This window comes from Oncorhynchus keta, chromosome 17 (genome assembly GCF_023373465.1).
Source record: "Oncorhynchus keta strain PuntledgeMale-10-30-2019 chromosome 17, Oket_V2, whole genome shotgun sequence".
In the NCBI taxonomy this organism is placed as follows: Eukaryota; Metazoa; Chordata; class Actinopteri; order Salmoniformes; family Salmonidae; genus Oncorhynchus; species Oncorhynchus keta.
In genome coordinates this window covers 20,111,310-20,129,182 of record NC_068437.1, presented here as the reverse complement: position 1 = coordinate 20,129,182, position 17,873 = coordinate 20,111,310, and the positions used below count along the sequence as shown (strand labels likewise).

The 17,873-nt window shown below is 43.6% G+C and overlaps 1 protein-coding gene across 5 annotated transcripts in view; it reads right to left on the bottom strand.

Moving 5' to 3' along the window:
- Positions 1 to 17,873, bottom strand: part of LOC118396568 (septin-7-like) — a 29,039-nt gene extending 11,166 nt beyond the window's left edge. Inside the window, exons 1-2 of one of the 5 annotated variants that reach the window (XM_052465668.1) lie at positions 17,567 to 17,873; positions 7,190 to 7,289 (exon numbers count right to left, since the gene is read on the bottom strand). In XM_052465668.1, the coding sequence (XP_052321628.1) occupies positions 7,190 to 7,289; positions 17,567 to 17,605 (139 nt within the window). In that variant the 5' untranslated portion in view covers positions 17,606 to 17,873. Of the gene's footprint in view, positions 1 to 7,189; positions 7,290 to 7,559; positions 7,722 to 17,230; positions 17,267 to 17,566 lie in introns of those variants that run through there. The other 4 variants (XM_052465670.1, XM_052465671.1, XM_035790841.2 and 1 more) reach the window with 4 other exon arrangements.

Genomic DNA, 17,873 nt, shown 5'->3' with positions numbered 1-17,873 from the left:
ATAACTCATACATACACATACCCTGCAGTGGCATAATCACAGTCAAGGGTTTGAAGGTAATTTCTGTCCCGGATAACTGCAGCACAGGAAATAAAAGCTGATTCCTTGTCTCATTGGGAAAGGCCAAAAGCCTATCTGCCAGAAAGTAAGCTTTAAGTCCGAGTGAATAAAACATTTCTTCTCTCCCCTTCGCTCTCTCACTAATCGTTCTTACCCTCTCTTCCCACCCTGACATTAGAATCATTCAGTATGTTGTTAGTTTGACTATATGATCTTATTAGTTTACAGAGGATAAAACACAAACACACACACAGCTTCCATCTTACTGTGATTAATGAGTGAGCATCTTCAGAGCTGTGCATGGGAGTGACTGCTCTAGTGCTCTGGGAGGGTCAAGGGCGGGTTGCCTGGCTGCTCCAGCAGGACCACCACACCAGCAGCAGAGCAACAGCAGCATTACCCCCACTGTCCCAGCAGGGGGCACCCCGACCGCCTTGCTTTCCACCATTCCCAACACTCCCACATCAACCCATACTCATGTCAAATTTCCATCAGATTCACCCAAAAGGCTCATATTGTTTTGACTTGGGGCCAATACCAGGCCACTGGTACTTTTCAGCTGGCATTTACATAACAATGGCTAACTATGAACGTTAAACTCGGGCTCCCAAGTGGCACAGCGGTCTAAGGCACTGCATGTTAGAGGCGTCACTACAGAGCCTGGTTCATTTCCAGGCTGTAGCACAACCTGCAGTGATTGTGAGTCCCAGAGGACAGCGCACAATTGGCCCAGCATCGCGCGGGCTTGGCCGTCATTGTAAATAACAGTGTTCTTAACTGACTTGCCCAGTTAAATAAAGGTTCCATAAAAACACCTCACAAAGCAACTGTCTTGATGGTGCAGAGGTTGTTGATTCCATTTGCCCCAAGTCTTTAGTGTTACACTCCTGATGGAAACACACATTTCCTGATAATGACTGACAGTTGATTTGTGTGGTTGCATGTGCTCTGCTCTGCATATAATACTGCAATGCAACCAAACCAGTCATTATGATGACTCCGTGGCCAGTTGTGAAATCCTCAGATAGTGTGTCTCAACCGTCACCCCTCACACAGACCCTCTCTTTGAGGTGTAGACTCTGGGCAGTTCACATCTGGCTGACAAACAGCACTAGGTCACAGGTTCCCCCCTGCCCCCTTCAAAACACACTGTTTAAGCAGGAGATAAGACACACCAACCCCCCGCTGTCTGCTGGGTACACCTGTCAGCACCCGGCCTATGCAGGAGGAGGGAGAGGATAGAGGGGCAGGCAGGCACCTCCTACGCTACTCTGGGGGAATAGGTAGAGGGCAACAGAGGGTCAGGGGCATGTATCTAAAGCAGAGCAGACAGAGTGCCTGCAGATTATATTACTCTGGAGCTTGATAGCAGTTATGAAGGCATTTTAATGGAAGCCAGTCATACCCATCATCCTCCCGCCCCTCTCTGTGGCCCTGAAACCTGGCACTGGGATCTCCTGTTTCGCTCTGCCTCTCATGCATGCAAAATGGATCTACAAGTCCCAGATAGAGAGAGGCCCTGTTCTGAGTCTGGCTCCTGAGACACAATTTGCGTTTTGGGTTGAACGAGACACTGGGGATGACAGAATTAGGATCGGAGTTCACTGGATAAATAACTATCTTGCAGAAATGCAGTATGAACTCTATTGTAATCCTGGTATAAAATATAGCCGAAGAGCTTTATCTCTGGTCCCTAGACTAGAGCCTCCTCGTCCTTTGTTAGCTTGAGGGCGTCTGCTGATGTTGGCTAGAAAAACAAATGAAGGGAAATGAATAACTAAACATGTGGATGAGAAAGGACATCAATCACAACGTGATAACAGTCCATATATCTATTATCCTTTATACATTAGGCCCATTATTACCACAAAGAACCAGACCCATTTTAGGTGACTCAAGGTCACCGTACCTACTATCTAAAATCCAACCCCCAGCTCATCTCCTCTTCATCCCCCTCCTGCTGTGGACCTGGATCAATTACACCCCCTCGCCCCTCTTTCTCACCAAACACATCACCTCAGCTGCAAAACAGCCAGAACACAGGGAACTAACCAAATACCATAGAGCTGCTCCAAAGAGGACGCAAGCCAAATTACAGCTAATGTCCTGCGCAGTGTACTCCACTTATAACAACCACTGACCTTGGAGTTAATGTTAACTCATCGTGGTCAAAATCACAGGACAGCAACAGTCGACATACCACATACAGTTATTTAGTATCAGTGGCAGTTCTGTGGTGCAAACTAGCCGACAGTTTTGCCAATGATCGTCTCTCTGTAGTAGTTACCCCACCCCCGGAGGGCAAGTCCAACCCAATTAGCCTTCCTCTCAGTTTTAATTAAATATTGGTCCGCATGATCTCTGAAAACGCACTCTCCATAAATAGACCCTGTCCCTGACGACCAAAAGCTGCATGGATGGCTGGCTGGGTGACCCGCCCCTTACTTCCCCTCTTTCATAATGGGAACATTGTGAGGGGGACAGAGAGGGAGAGACCAAGAGGCAGGTGAAGAGAAAACAACTGACAAGGAGGGAATGGAAGTACAGTACTGAAGTACAGTACCTGCAGTTAGAGAGCGAGACAGATTGACAAGGGTATGGGGACAGACATACAGGACACGTTTCCCAGGAGATTCCTAACATTCCGGATTTCTCTCCTCCCTCTTCCTGTCAAGTCAACATACTAATGCCCAACCAAAAATGACCCCTGGGGTAGCAGCTGGCTCCAGGCATCCTGACAGGCCCCTTTTACACTCCCCTGCTTAGCCCAGCCAGACCAGACCCCTTGCTCCTCATCACCCCACATAAAGGGGCTCCTGGTGCTTCTGGTCTGTACGCCTGTAGCTCTTTTCCACTGACAAACACAGAGCTCTCCTCCCCTAACTAACAGACATGTGGGCCTGAATCACAGAGTGTAAAATGAGACATCTGGTCCACATGTACTAATGTCTACATGAGGAGAGAGAAAGAGAGGGGGGGGAAGGAAGGGAAGAAGGGAGGAGAAAGAGAGAGAGTATGTGTGTGTGTGTGAGGAGAGAGGAAATGTGAGAAGGGATGTTTAAGTAGGTCAGATAAGCTCTATCAATCAGGAGATGGGATGGTTGCAGTAGGGTCAAAAGGTAATCTGATCAAGATCTGCAACACACACACACCTCAACTACTATACAGCGGAAGATAAAGAGGATGATATACCAGAAATACTATGCGATAAGGCAGTCTATATGAGATGCTCTGGTAGGCTAACAGATGGACTAGCTACTCCACTGTCTATTAAAAGATCGGGTCTGTGTAGTCAATGGGAGTCAGTTTCCCAAGATTTTTGTGAGAGAGCGGGTAATCTATAAGATTCACTTTGAACCCCGGAGTCTAAACAGAAACTGACACAATCAGCACGAGTGAGGTCATACAGGACATGTGCATACTGCATTATACAGCAGCAGCAGCAGCAGCAGCAGCCCCCCCCACCCACACACACACACAGAGTCACTCACACACCCTGAAGCAGTCCAACTGATCTCACACAAACAAAGGCACTCCTGCTGTGTTTCATGCACAAGGGCCATAGTAAGTCATTGTGAAATACATTTCCTTTTCTTAGTGGCTCATCTTGTTGCAATGTGATGACATGTCTTTCACCTGGAAAATCTGTGTCTGAAAACATCCTTTCTTTTCGTGGTTCTACGCTTTTGAGGTAGTGCCATCTTTTTAGTCAGTGAACAAGAGTCAGTAGATGACAGTAAGAAGACGAACCAGAGGAAACCAATAGGTGGAAATAAACTGCCATCGAACAGGGCAGGGATCATCAACTAGATTCAGCCGCCGGACGACTTTTTCTTGAGTGGAAGGTTGGGGGGCCAGAACAATTTGTAGACTACAAATTTACCGCAAAAAGCACAAACGGATATAATATTTGACTAAAACAGAATAAATTTAAACCTTGCTTATATACAATCACATCTCTCTTTTGCGCTGGAATACTCAAGAACAGATTCTCAAATCTAAAATGACCCGGAGCTGATTTCCTGGTGTTTTTACAGTCTTTAATGTCTAACAATAAAACCAAAATGTACTCAAAAATCTTGAGGGGCCAAATACAGACACCCAGTTGGGAAATCCTGGAATAGGGATGGGATAGTGGGAGGGGAGTATGAATGGGTAGTAGGTAGGGCTGGAATAGGGATGGGATAGTGGGAGGGGAGTATGAATGGGTAGTAGGTAGGGCTGGAATAGGGATGGGATAGTGGGAGGAGAGTATGAATGGGTAGTAGGTAGGGCTGGAATAGGGATGGGATAGTGGGAGGGGAGTATGAATGGGTAGTAGGTAGGGCTGGAATAGGGATGGGATAGTGGGAGGAGAGTATGAATGGGTAGTAGGTAGGGCTGGAATAGGGATGGGATAGTGGGAGGGGAGTATGAATGGGTAGTAGGTAGGGCTGGAATAGGGATGGGATAGTGGGAGGGGAGTATGAATGGGTAGTAGGTAGGGCTGGAATAGGGATGGGATAGTGGGAGGAGAGTATGAATGGGTAGTAGGTAGGGCTGGAATAGGGATGGGATAGTGGGAGGGGAGTATGAATGGGTAGTAGGTAGGGCTGCAAGATATGGGCAATAAATGTAATTGCACATTTTTTTGACCAAATATTGCAATTGTACTTGCACTTTAAACTGAGCGTACAAAACATTAGGAACATGACAAACTGAACAGGTGAAAGCTATTATCCCCTGATTCAGAGGGGTTGGGTTAAATGCAGAAGACACATTTCAGTTGAAGGCATTCAGTTGTACAACTGACTCGGTATCCCCCCCTTTTAAATAATGATTTTTAAGCCGTGAGACAATTAAGACATGGATTGTGTATGTGTGCCATTCAGAGGGTGAATGGGCAAGACAAAAGACTGAAGTGCCTTTGAACGGGGTATGGTAGAAGGCGCAACAGTTTCCTGTGTGTATAAAGAATGTGTCACCACCCAAAGAACATCCAGCCAACTTGAAACAACTGTGGGAAGCATTGGAGTCAACAAAGGCCAGCATCCCTGTTGAACACTTGACACCTTGTAGAGAGTCCATGCCTTGACAAATTGAGGCTGTTCTGAGGGCAAAAGGGGGTGCAAATCAATATTAGGAAGGTGTTCTTAATGTTTTGTACACTCCGTGTCGATCAAAAAACTTGGGTGAACTGAATCATAGAAATCTCAGTGCAAGAGGTGTCACTACAGTCCCTGGTTCAAATCCAGCTCATATCACATCATGATTGGGAGTACCATAGGGTGGTGCTCAATTGGCTCAGCGTCATCCAAGTTCGGCCGGTATAGGCCGTCATTGTAAACAGAGACTGGGATCTACTATTGGCACTGACTGTGAGTAAAGAAAAGCTCAAGCTCCAAGTGTTGTAAATTCTTAAGTCTTGTGAGGTGAACTGTAACAGTAGTCTATTTAGCCTCAACTTTGTTCCTATAGTATATCATGGATTTGGACAACCTGCTTTGTAGAGCAGCCCGGCTCTCTCCAATCTTTCCCAGGTTCAGTACAGAAATTCTGCCAGCTGGCCCAAAGGCCAGGAAACAGGTTTTTTCCATTCCAGAATTTTGGAGGGAAAGAAATAGCCCCAAGCCAAAGTCCTGTGGCGTCAGTCTCACAGAGTGACATTGGAACAGTGGAGACACTTCCAAGTGGGCTCTAACAGGCGAGCGGATTCCCAAAAAGAGCCTCAGTCTGTCAAAACAGTGAACCCAGCTGGCTTCCATTACAGGCCAATCTTCTCACGACTACAGCTACAGCTCGCTCTACTGGCCCTGAGCCTGGGTGTGCGTTCTCTAACACTCTCTAGAACTCTCACAGAGAGAGGGTGCCTGTCTGTCTGTCAGAGCTGGAATGGAGGAGTTTGTTCCAGAAGTCTTAACTGGTAGAGTTTCACAACAGTAGTGTCTTAAAGTGTAAAAGTTATAATGCGAAAGTTATACCGTGTGTCAGTGTGAGTGTCTCATCTTTGTGTTCGGGGCACTGTTGTGTTTGTTCTCTCTGCCACACTTCACATTAGTTATGTGTAATGTTTGGCTCAGCTGGGGTATGCAGTGGTTGGAGATAAAAGGAAGGAAAGGCCCATATGTAACAAGGCTGAAATCCAATCCTGTTGACATTGAATTCTGCCACTCTCCCTCTGGCACATGCAGCCCTTTCACAGTGTTACTTTACCAAACAGGAAACCCAAACCAGAGGGAGATATTCTGTATGTGGGACATGTCATGCTGGTTGGCTGTGAGAGAATGAAAGAGTGTGTGTGTGTGTGTGTGTGTCGCAAGGAAGCGCAAGAGTGCACAGCTGGCATACATAAGACAAAAAATATATATATCCAGTCTTGATTCCCATGGAAGGCAGCCCTTACATCAGTGAAGTATGATCAATACTATATTTCCTCACATCAATCGCCTCATGCAGAGTAACAATTCAATAAACATGTGATTGTGGTCTGTGAATGTGTGTGTGCATGTATAACCAACCAGCTCTCACAGTCACACTGAAGAATCAGAAGTTTGTCCATGAACGTCATATTTCGAAGGTTACGTTGAGGCAGGTTAAGTTATATACATCAAAAACAAGTGCTTAGCACTGGGATAGAACACACGACCCTCAGAACAGTCCACAAAGCAAAATCCAGGCCAACATGATTCTAATAGCATTCACCGTTGCCCCTAGTGGTCGGTTTTGAAGTAATCTCCTGACGTCCTGTTTACCTGGATGGATGTCTACTTTCACAGTGGATCTTGAGCGACCTGGCTGGTATAACCAATCACTCCTCCACTCTCATCTAATCTCCTCAGCCACCAGATTCCATTCCAAGTTCATTGGAATTCTGTGGTTCAATAATTCTTAAATGCACTCAGTTTACCAATTCACAGAGCTAGAGTTAAAAGTTTTCGGTGACATTTTTACTTCAATTCCATGCAGAGAGATAGGAAACACACATTGATCTATACAATTCATTCAAAACAAATATGGGACCTCAAATGACATGCGTCATGTTCCTTTTTCACAAACAGACAGACTCACGAGAAGACACATATAGACAGACAAAAATTAACCCGACCAGGGAGACCCACACATAAAAAGAGAAGCAGACAAAATGACTCACCAACAACCATTAGTGTGAACTCAAAGCCCCTCTTCACTGACTTCCTGTACACTTGGTTGGGGAGGTTGGCGAACCCCACATACCCCTCCAGATTCCTCTGCTGGAAGAAAACACACAGAGTTACTCTGGAATATCCTGGGGTGAGAAAAGCACTTCTGCGTACACAGACACACAGAGAGACAAAGAGCTGGTTTTAGAGGCCATGATTAGTATCTCTCTGGCCCAGAGTGACAAAGCACCTTTGAAAGAGTGGGGTGAAACGGAAACAGGGTTATGGGTTTTAGGTGAGTAAAAATACTACAAAAAAAATAGGTACAAAAGGAGAGGAAGGAGGTAAGGTACTCTAACTGATCCTCCTGTGTTTATTTACAAGTCGTATCATATCCATCATATCCATCATCTGAGAGACGTCGTCATGGAGGCAGTGGATCTCACACCAGATGACAGCCAACGCGTTCCCAAGTTGTGTGTTCTCCTTCTCTTGAGTACCGTATTTCTCCATTCCTCCCTCTGCCTGCTCTAATCTCATCCTCTCTCTCTCCCAGCGCGTTGTCACTCATGCTACACAAGGCAAACACAATTGATCACTGCTCGCCCCTGTTCACAGGACCTCTCATGCGTGTCCCAATGGACAACACAGGGGTAGAAAAGGGAGAGGGGCCACACTAGTCACACCCACACAACAGCCCAGTCAGACACTACCACCTTGAAAACGTGTCCTCTCACTCCTATAGTAACAAGGAGAGTCAGGAGACACACAACAGGGCTGCTTTGGGAGCAAACGCATTGTTGTGGTATGTCGGAGGTGTGTAGGCAATTGCCCTAAATGCTTCCGTTTGAGAAAAGGAGTTAGTGGAGTATTAAGCCAAAAAGCTCTACGACAATCTTCGTGTGTATCCTTTTCCACATCTCAAGCTTCATTAACACCACAGCGATCAGAAGCTGGTCGATTTGAGGGGATTTAAGCCTTAACCCTGATTGAAGATGTAATAACAGTTGTGTTATTGTTATAGGCTGTGATAACAAATGTGTCCTAAGACTCCCTGCCCCGAAATAGACCAAGGGGCAGATGGGAAACCTTCCTCACCATCCCATTCCGTATTTTAACAGATTCAGTGTAACAGTAAAATCACTGTGCTAAAAAAAAAATTATAAACAAGTCAATGGAGAAAATCAGGGCACATCCTGTCAAAGAGAAGTGGCTTATAAAACCAGATAATCCGTAGTAGCAGGGACAAAAACACCTAGGCTATTTTGACCATCAAATAGGCCCTATAGCAAAGCCCAGATCCATCTCTGCCTACCTACAGTGGCAAAACAAAGTATGTGAACCCTTTGGAATTAACTGGATTTCTGCATACATTAGTCATCAAATTTGATCTGATCTTCAACTAAGTCACAACAGACAAACCGTGTGCTTAGACTAATAACACACAAATTATTGTATTTTTCTTGTCTATATTGAATAGATCATTTAAACATTCACAGTGCCGGTTGGGAAAAGTATGTGAACCCCTAGGCTAATGACTTCTCTTAAAGCTAATTGGAGTCAGGAGTCAGCTAACCTGGAGTCCAATCAATGAGATGAGATATGTTGGTTAGAGCTGCCTTGCCCTATAAAATACTCGCCAAATTTGAGTCTGCTATTCACAAGAATCATTGCCTGATGGGAACCATACCTCAAACAAAAAGAGATATCAGAAGACCTAAGATTAAGAATCGCTGACTTGCATAAAGCTGGAAAGGGTTACAAAAGTATCTCTAAAATCCTTGATGTTCATCAGTCCACAGGAAGACAAATTGTCTATAAATGGAAAAAGTTTAGCACTGTTGCTACTCTCCCTAGGAGTGGTCGTCCTGCAAAGATGACTGCAAGAGCACAGTGCAGAATGCTCAATGAGGTTAAGAAGAATCCTAGAGTGTCAGCTAAAGACTTACAGAAATCTCTGGAATGCCAACGTCTGTTTACGAGTCTACGATACGTAAAACACTGAACAAGAATGGTGTTCATGGGAGGACACCACGGAAGAAGGCACTGCTGTCCAAAAAAAACCATTGCTGCATGTCTGAATTTGGCAAAAGAGCACCTGGATGTTCCACAGCGCTACTGGCAAAATATTCTGTGGACAGATGAAACTACAGTTGAGTTGTTTGGAAGGAACACACAACACTATGTGTGGAGAAAAAAAGGCACAGCACACCAACATCAAATACTCATCCCAACTGTAAAATCTCATCCCAACAGTTTTGTAAAGAGGAATGGTCCACAATTCCTACTGAACGTTGCGCAGGTCTGATAACAAAATGATTTCTGCAAATTAAATCCGAGCAAGGGTAGCATTCCAGAGAGACATCAGAGAACGTTATTTGCTTTACGGAAACATGGCTCACTCGAGAGACCCTAACGGAGTCGGTGCAGCCAGCTGGTTTCTTCACGCATCGCGCCGACTGAAACAAGCATCTTTCTGGTAAGAAGAGGGGCGGGGGGGTATGCCTTATGATTAACGAGAAGTGGTGTGATCATAACAACATACAGGAACTCAAGTCCTTCTCTTCACCTGACTTAGGATTCCTCACAATCAAATGTCGACCGCATTAGCCCTCTCCTGTACTCCCTGTTCACCCACGACTGCGTGGCCATGCACGCCTCCAACTCAATCATCAAGTTTGCGGATGACACTACAGTGGTAGGCTTGATTACCAACAACGACGAGATGGCCTACAGGGAGGAGGTGAGGGCCCTTGGAGTGTGGTGTCAGGAAAATAACCTCACACTCAACGTCAACAAAACTAAGGAGATGATTGTGGACTTCAGGAAACAGCAGAGGGAACACCCCCCTATCCACATCGACGGGACAGTAGTGGAGAGAGTAGTAAGTTAAGTTCCTCGGCGTACACATCACGGACAAACTGAATTGGTCCACCCACACAGACAGCGTTGTGAAGAAGGCACAGCAGTGCCTCTTCAACCTCAGGAGGCTGAAGAAATTTGGCTTGTCACCAAAAGCACTCACAAACTTCTGCAGATGCACAATCGAGAGCATCCTGTCGGGCTGTATCACCGCCTGGTACGGCAACTGCTCCGCCCACAACCGTAAGGCTCTCCAGAGGGTAGAGGTCTGCACAACGCATCATGGGGGGCAAACTACCTGCCCTCCAGGACACCTACACCAACCGATGTCACAGGAAGGTCATAAAGATCATCAAGGACAACAACCACCCAAGCCAACGCCTGTTCACCCCGCTATCATTCAGAAGGCGAGGTCAGTACAGGTGCATCAAAGCAGGGACCGAGAGACTGAAAAACAGCTTCTCTCTCAAGGCCATCAGACTGTTAAACAGCCACCACTAACATTGAGTGGCTGCTGCCAAAATATGGACTCAACTCAAGCCACTTTAATAATGGAAATTGATGGAAAAAATGCATCACTTGCCACTCAATGCTATGTCGGGTATGTAATGTAGGGTATGTAATCATTATATTAAGTGGCATTGTGTGGCAATGCCATTTAATATAATGATTACATACCCTACATTACTCATCTCATATGTATATACTGTACTCTATATCATCTACTGCATCTTGCCATCTTTATGTAATACATGTATCACTAGCCACTTTAAACTGACACTTTATGTTTACATACCCTACATTACTCATCTCATATGTATATACTGTACTCTATACCATCTACTGCATCTTGCCTATGCCGTTCTGTACCATCACTCATTCATATATCTTTATGTACATATTCTTTATCCCTTTACACTTGTGTGTCTATAAGGTAGTAGTTGTGGAATTGTTAGATTACTCGTTGGTTATTACTGCATTGTTGGAACTAGAAGCACAAACATTTCTCTACACACGCATTAACATCTGCTAACCATGTGTATGTGACAAATACAATTTTAACTAGTAGCAGGGTAACGGTTCAATGTGAACCCAAAGGACAAGATAAACTGTATAGTGTAAGTCAGAAGTTTACATACACTTAGGTTGGAGTCATTAAAACTCGTTTTTCAACCACTCCACAAATGTATTGTTAACAAACTATAGTTTTGACGGTTAGGACATCTACTTTGTGCATGACACAAGTCATTTTTCCAACAATTGTTAACAGACAGATTATTTCACTGTATCACAATTCCAGTGGGTCATAAGTTTACATACACTAAGTTGACTGTGCCTTTATACAGAAAATTATGTCATGGCTTTAGAAGCTTGATAGGCTAATTGACATCATTTGAGTCAATTGTAGGTGTACCTGTGGATGTACTTCAAGGCCTACCTCCAAACTCAGTGCCTCTTTGCTTGACATGATGGGAAAATCAAAAGAAATCAGCCAAGACCTCAAAAATAATTTGTAGACCTCCACAAGTCTGGTTCATCCTTGGGACCAATTTCCAAATGCCTGAAGGTACCACGTTCATCTGTACAAACAATAGTACGTAAGTATAAACACCATGGGACCATGCAGCCTTCATTGCGCTCAGGAAGGAGATGCGTTCTGTCTCCTAGAGATGAATGTACTTTGGTGCCAAAAGTACAAATCAATCCCAGAACAACAGCAAAGGACCTTGTGAAGATGCTGGAGGAAACAGGTACAAAGGTATCTATATCCACAGTAAAACGAGTCCTATATCGACATAACCTGAAAGGCCACTCAGCAAGGAAGAAGCCACAGCTCCAAAACCGCCATAAAAAAAGCCAGACTACGGTTTGCAACTGCACATGGGGACAAAGATAGTACTTTTTGGAGAAATGTCCTCTGGTCTGATGAAACAAAAATAGAACTGTTCGGCCATAATGACCATCGTTATGTTTGGAGGAAAAAGGGGGAGGCTTGCAAGCCGAAGAACACCACCCCAACCGTGAAGCACGGGGGTGGCAGCATCATGTTGTGGGGGGTGCTTTGCTGCAGGAGGGATGGTGTATTTCACAAAATAGATGGCATCATGAGGAAAGAAAATTATGTGGATATATTGAAGCAACATCTCAAGGAAGGAAGTTAAAATTTAGTCACAAATGGGTCTTCCAAATGGACAATGACCACAAGCATACTTCCAAAGTTGCGGCAAAATGTGATGAAAGAAATAAACGCTGAAATAAATCACTCTTCTTTTATTCTGACATTTCACATTCTTAAAATAAAAAGTGGTGATTCTAACTGACCTAAGACAGTGAATTTTTACTAGGATTAAAATGTCAGGAATTGTGAAAAACAGAGTTTAAATGTACAGTGCCTTGCGAAAGTATTCGGCCCCCTTGAACTCTGCGACCTTTTGCCACATTTCAGGCTTCAAACAAAGATATAAACCTGTATTTTTTTGTGAAGAATCAACAACAAGTGGGACACAATCATGAAGTGGAACGAAATTTATTGGATATTTCAAACTTTTTTAACAAATCAAAAACTGAAAAATTGGGCGTGCAAAATTATTCAGCCCCCTTAAGTTAATACTTTGTAGCGCCACCTTTTGCTGCGATTCCAGCTGTAAGTCGCTTGGGGTATGTCTCTATCAGTTTTGCACATTGAGAGACTGAAATGTTTTCAAAACAGCTTGAGCTCAGTGAGGTTGGATGGAGAGCATTTGTGAACAGCAGTTTTCAGTTCTTTCCACAGATTCTCGATTGGATTCAGGTCTGGACTTTGACTTGGCCATTCTAACACCTGGATATGTTTATTTTTGAACCATTCCATTGTAGATTTTGCTTTATGTTTTGGATCATTGTCTTGTTGGAAGACAAATCTCCGTCCCAGTCTCAGGTCTTTTGCAGACCCCAGGTTTCTTCCAGAATGGTCCTGTATTTGGCTCCATCCATCTTCCCATCAATTTTAACCATCTTCCCTGTCCCTGCTGAAGAAAAGCAGGCCCAAACCATGATGCTGCCACCACCATGCTTGACAGTGGGGATGGTGTGTGTTCAGGGTGATGAGCTGTGTTGCTTTTACACCAAACATAACGTTTTGCATTGTTGCCAAAAAGTTAAATTTTGGTTTCATCTGACCAGAGCACCTTCTTCCGCATGTTTGGTGTGTCTCCCAGGTGGCTTGTGGCAAACTTTAAACAACACTTTTTATGGATATCTTTAAGAAATGGCTTTCTTCTTGCCACTCTTCCATAAAGGCCAGATTTGTGCAATATACAGTCGATTGTTGTCCTATGGACAGAGTCTCCCACCTCAGCTGTAGATCTCTGCAGTTCATCCAGAGTGATCATGGGCCTCTTGGCTGCATCTCTGATCAGTCTTCTCCTTGTATGAGCTGAAAGTTTAGAGGAACGGCCAGGTCTTGGTAGATTTGCAGTGGTCTGATACTCCTTCCATTTCAATATTATCGCTTGCACAGTGCTCCTTGGGATGTTTAAAGCTTGGGAAATCTTTTTGTATCCAAATCCGGCATTAAACTTCTAACAGTATCTCGGACCTGCCTGGTGTGTTCCTTGTTCTTCATGATGCTCTCTGCGCTTTTAACGGACCTCTGAGGCTATCACAGTGCAGGTTCATTTATACAGAGACTTGATTACACACGGGTGGATTGTATTTATCATCATTAGTCATTTAGGTCAACATTGGATCATTCAGAGATCCTCACTGAACTTCTGGAGAGAGTTTGCTGCACTGAAAGTAAAGGGTGTTGAATAATGTTGCACGCCCAATTTTTCAGTCGTTCCACTTCATGATTGTGTCCCACTTGTTCTTGATTCTTCACAAAAAAAAATACAGTTTTATATCTTTATGTTAAAAGCCTGAAATGTGGCAAAAGGTCGCAAAGTTCAAGGGGGCCGAATACTTTTGCAAGGCACTGTATTTGGCTAAGGTTTATGTAAACTTCCGACTTCAACTGTAATTGTTGCAAATTGAACTTTAATTAAATGAGTCGATTCTTCATATGGGAAATTTCATTGAACAACAAAAGGGAATATTGAATGACCCATCGCATATCCCAAAAACGTTTTCAACATTCATCTGTAAAATGATAGTCTAGAAACTAAAGCATTGGTTGTCTTCCTCTCAGGCGTTCATGTCTTGAACATCAGACTGAGGCCTCATCTTCACTGTCACTTTCCAACCTTATTGAGGATGGCTCGTTGTCAGGCTCAAAAAGCCTCAAATTTGCCCGGACAATTTTCGACCCTTGTATTGGTCAGCTTGTTTCGTGCTTTGGAGTGTGTGTTCCCAAACAAGGGCCAGTTGCGCTCAGAGGAGGCTGATGTTGGTGGGATTTGGAGGATGGAGGCAACAGGGGAAAGAGCCTCAGATCCTCAAATTCCCTTCCATCAGGTGGCTGATGAGATATGTTGGCACGACTGCCATATAACCGGTACATCTCCATCCCAAAGCCCTTGCTTGGAAGTATATTTTGCCAGACTGCCAAGAACCTTGCCCTCCTCCAGGCCAACGTGGTGAGACACGGTAGTGATGACACCATAGGCCTTGTTGATCTCCACACCAGACAGGATGCTCTTGCCAGCATACTTGGGGTCGACATGTAGTTCTGCGACATTTGTATGGGCTTCAGGCAGAAGTCTTCACACTTTTTGATGTATTTCAGAACTGCAGTTTCCTCCGCTTTGATCAACAGTGAAGTGGGCAGGACAGTACGGATTTATTCTCTTACATCTGCAAGCAGTCTGAACATCAGACAGGATGGCATGGACTCCCTCAATCCGTGCAATGGCTACTGCTATAGGTTTCAGGGGTTTCAGGCTGCTTACCCTCTCTCCCAAATACATCATCCAGGAGGATCCTCTTGGTAGGGCTGTCTATATCGGCAGACTGTGATATGGCCATTTCTTGGAGAGACTCCTTCCCCTACAAGAGACTGTCAAACATGATGACAACACCACCTCAATGGGTGTTGCCGGGCAGCTTCAATGTGGTGCTCTTATTCTTCTCACTTTGCTTGGTGAGGTAGATTGTTGCTATAACTTGATGGCCCTTCACATACCTAACCATTTCCTTAGCTCTCTTGTAGAGTGTATCCATTGTTTTCAGTGTCATGATGTCTGTGAGGAGCAGATTCAATGCATGAGCAGCACAGCCAATGGGTGTGATGTGAGGGTAGGGCACCTCCACTTTAGACCAAGTAGCCTTCATGTTTGCAGTATTGTCTGTCACCAGTGCAAATACCTTCTGTGGTCCAAGGTCATTGATGACTGCCTTCAGCTCATCTGCAATGTAGAGACCGGTGTGTCTGTTGTCCCTTGTGTCTGTGCTCTTGTATAATACTGGTTGAGTAGATAAATGAGTAGATAAGCAAATGAGTAGATAAATGAGTAGATAAAGCATGTCTGGTTGGAGGGGTGGCTAGGCGAAGAACATTCAAAAATCTCTTCCAATACACATTGCCTGTGTGCATCAGAGGTGAACCAGTCACATACACAGCTCGAGCAAGTATCCCTCAGCATTTCTCTGACTAAGTTCCTCCATTGAGTCAAAAAAAAAAGTTTTATTCCAGGAAGTTCATGAGCTGTTGCTATCGATAAGGTGTCTGATTCATCCTTTTCACCTCGAATAGAAGTAGAGGGACTTTTGTCAGAGTTGTTTGTTGTGAGGGCTGAGGAGACTTTATGCACTTGGTCAGATGATTCTGCATCTTTGTTGCATTCTTCACATATACTTTGGCACAGTATTTGCAAATGTCCACAGCTTTTCCTTCTACATTAGCTGTAGTAAAATGTCTTCACACATCAGATAGTGCCCATGGCATTTTCCTGTAAAAAAAAGAAGTAAAAAAACTAAAACAATTCCATTTACAGATAAATAGTTAAGCAGTTACATTAATCAACTCCTTTGTTAGATAAATGTTTTAAAATTAAACATGTATGGAAAACCCACATGGTAGCAAAAACTAACGAGCAGAAATGGTTAACAAGTTAGAAATGATTTAAACACATTTTGCTGTAGGCTACTATTTACTAGTTAACAAAACATAATGTATGTAATATAAAATACATTCACCCCACCCAGTATTGTAATTAAAACTTACCAGAAAGCTTGTAGTCCTTGGTCAGACAGTGTAGTAGTGTGGGCTCAATAGCATCTCATTAGTGTGCAAGATCTTGAGAATCAGCTGTACATGTGATGGGAGAGTGCACTGTGCATGTAGAGGATTGCAATTCCATTGAATTGGGGATAGTTTAACCAAAATATGCTGCAATATGCTACAATACCTAGAATGAACATAGAACTTGTGTATCCCACAAAAAAGGTTCACTGTTGTAAGCTAACTTTTTTTAAATGAATTTAAGCAAAATTCCCAGGCTTAACTTCTCATGGAAAATTTCTGGAAAAATGTCTGAAATTTACCGGAAAGTTTCTGACCCTTTGCAACCCTAGTGGCAATTAAGAGTTTTTCAATTTACACATGTACATTATTGGTGGAAAATAACAGGTCCAAGCAAAAGGTCACATACATAAAGGGTTCATGACCGTCAATCCAATATTGATATCTTGCTGTTGTTTACAGTTAGTTATCTTGCTGTTGTTTACAGTTCACTATGTGTACAGGCACATAGTGATTTTAAATGGCCCCAAAGCAATTTCCATACTCCCTCATGCTGGGTTATATAACTTTGCTGTGATGTAATCTCAGCTCTCTCATCACCTGGAGTTAACACTAACAGACGGTAGAAACTAGAATTATTGGGGACCTTTTGAAGAGGGACTGACATAGGTATAAAATACATGAGTATGAGACAGAAAGAGAGAGAATGAGAAGAGAGCGAGATCCGAGGACTGTGAATAAAGATGTGTGTGGTGCAGAATGAAAAGCACACCAGGGTTAGCTGGATGACAGCAACTGCATTCGGATTCTCTGTTAGCCAATGCAAATGTGTCAAATGATCACGTTTTTCTGCATTCTAATACAATAATGAACTGAACATGTTCAATCAATATTTGACTAAGACCACTTTTTATAGCCTAGGCCTATAATGACATCATCAAAGACTACATAATAGGCTTCATCACGGACGCACATTTAAAAAAATAGGCTAGGTATGGAAACAAAAAAAGGAATGGAAACATCATCTTACAAATTCCCTTGTGGATTGCATAAGTATACATGTCCATTCCTCTCCACGACCGGGCGCGGAACCCTTCTCTTCTTGTCAATTATAAGCGAGAATGGAGTCGAATAAACCCGTACTCTGGCCGAGAGCTATATGGAATAGGAATTGTCTATATGAAATCAGCATTTTCGGTCACATTCCTCTTATGGTATTGCCATGGACCATAATGGAGTTCTAACGTTGGAGACAACGTCGGTTGCATAAAGTCATTGGTTTCAATTCATTCATGGAAATGTTTAAATCCAGTTCACGCGAGACAGAATATCAACATTGATTTAATGTGATCAGAATAACACTTACTGCAATGCTGGCAACTGTAGATTCTGGTCGTTCGATCATTGTAGTACTAGTGTGACACCACCCACCCAGGAGCCGAAGAAATCAGGCATACAAAAAATAAGAAAACTACGAAACAAAAGCGTTAGAGACGCTGCTTTCAAAAGACACGTCCTATTCAGGCAATTTAACGTTTATTTTTTATTTTTTTTAATGTAGCAACAGAACCCTAATGCCTCTAAACGGGCCCAAAATAATGAAATTGGGTAGGTGGTATCGACATACCACTAGTGAAGCATCATGAACAGCAGAAGGGATTTTTTTTCCCAAG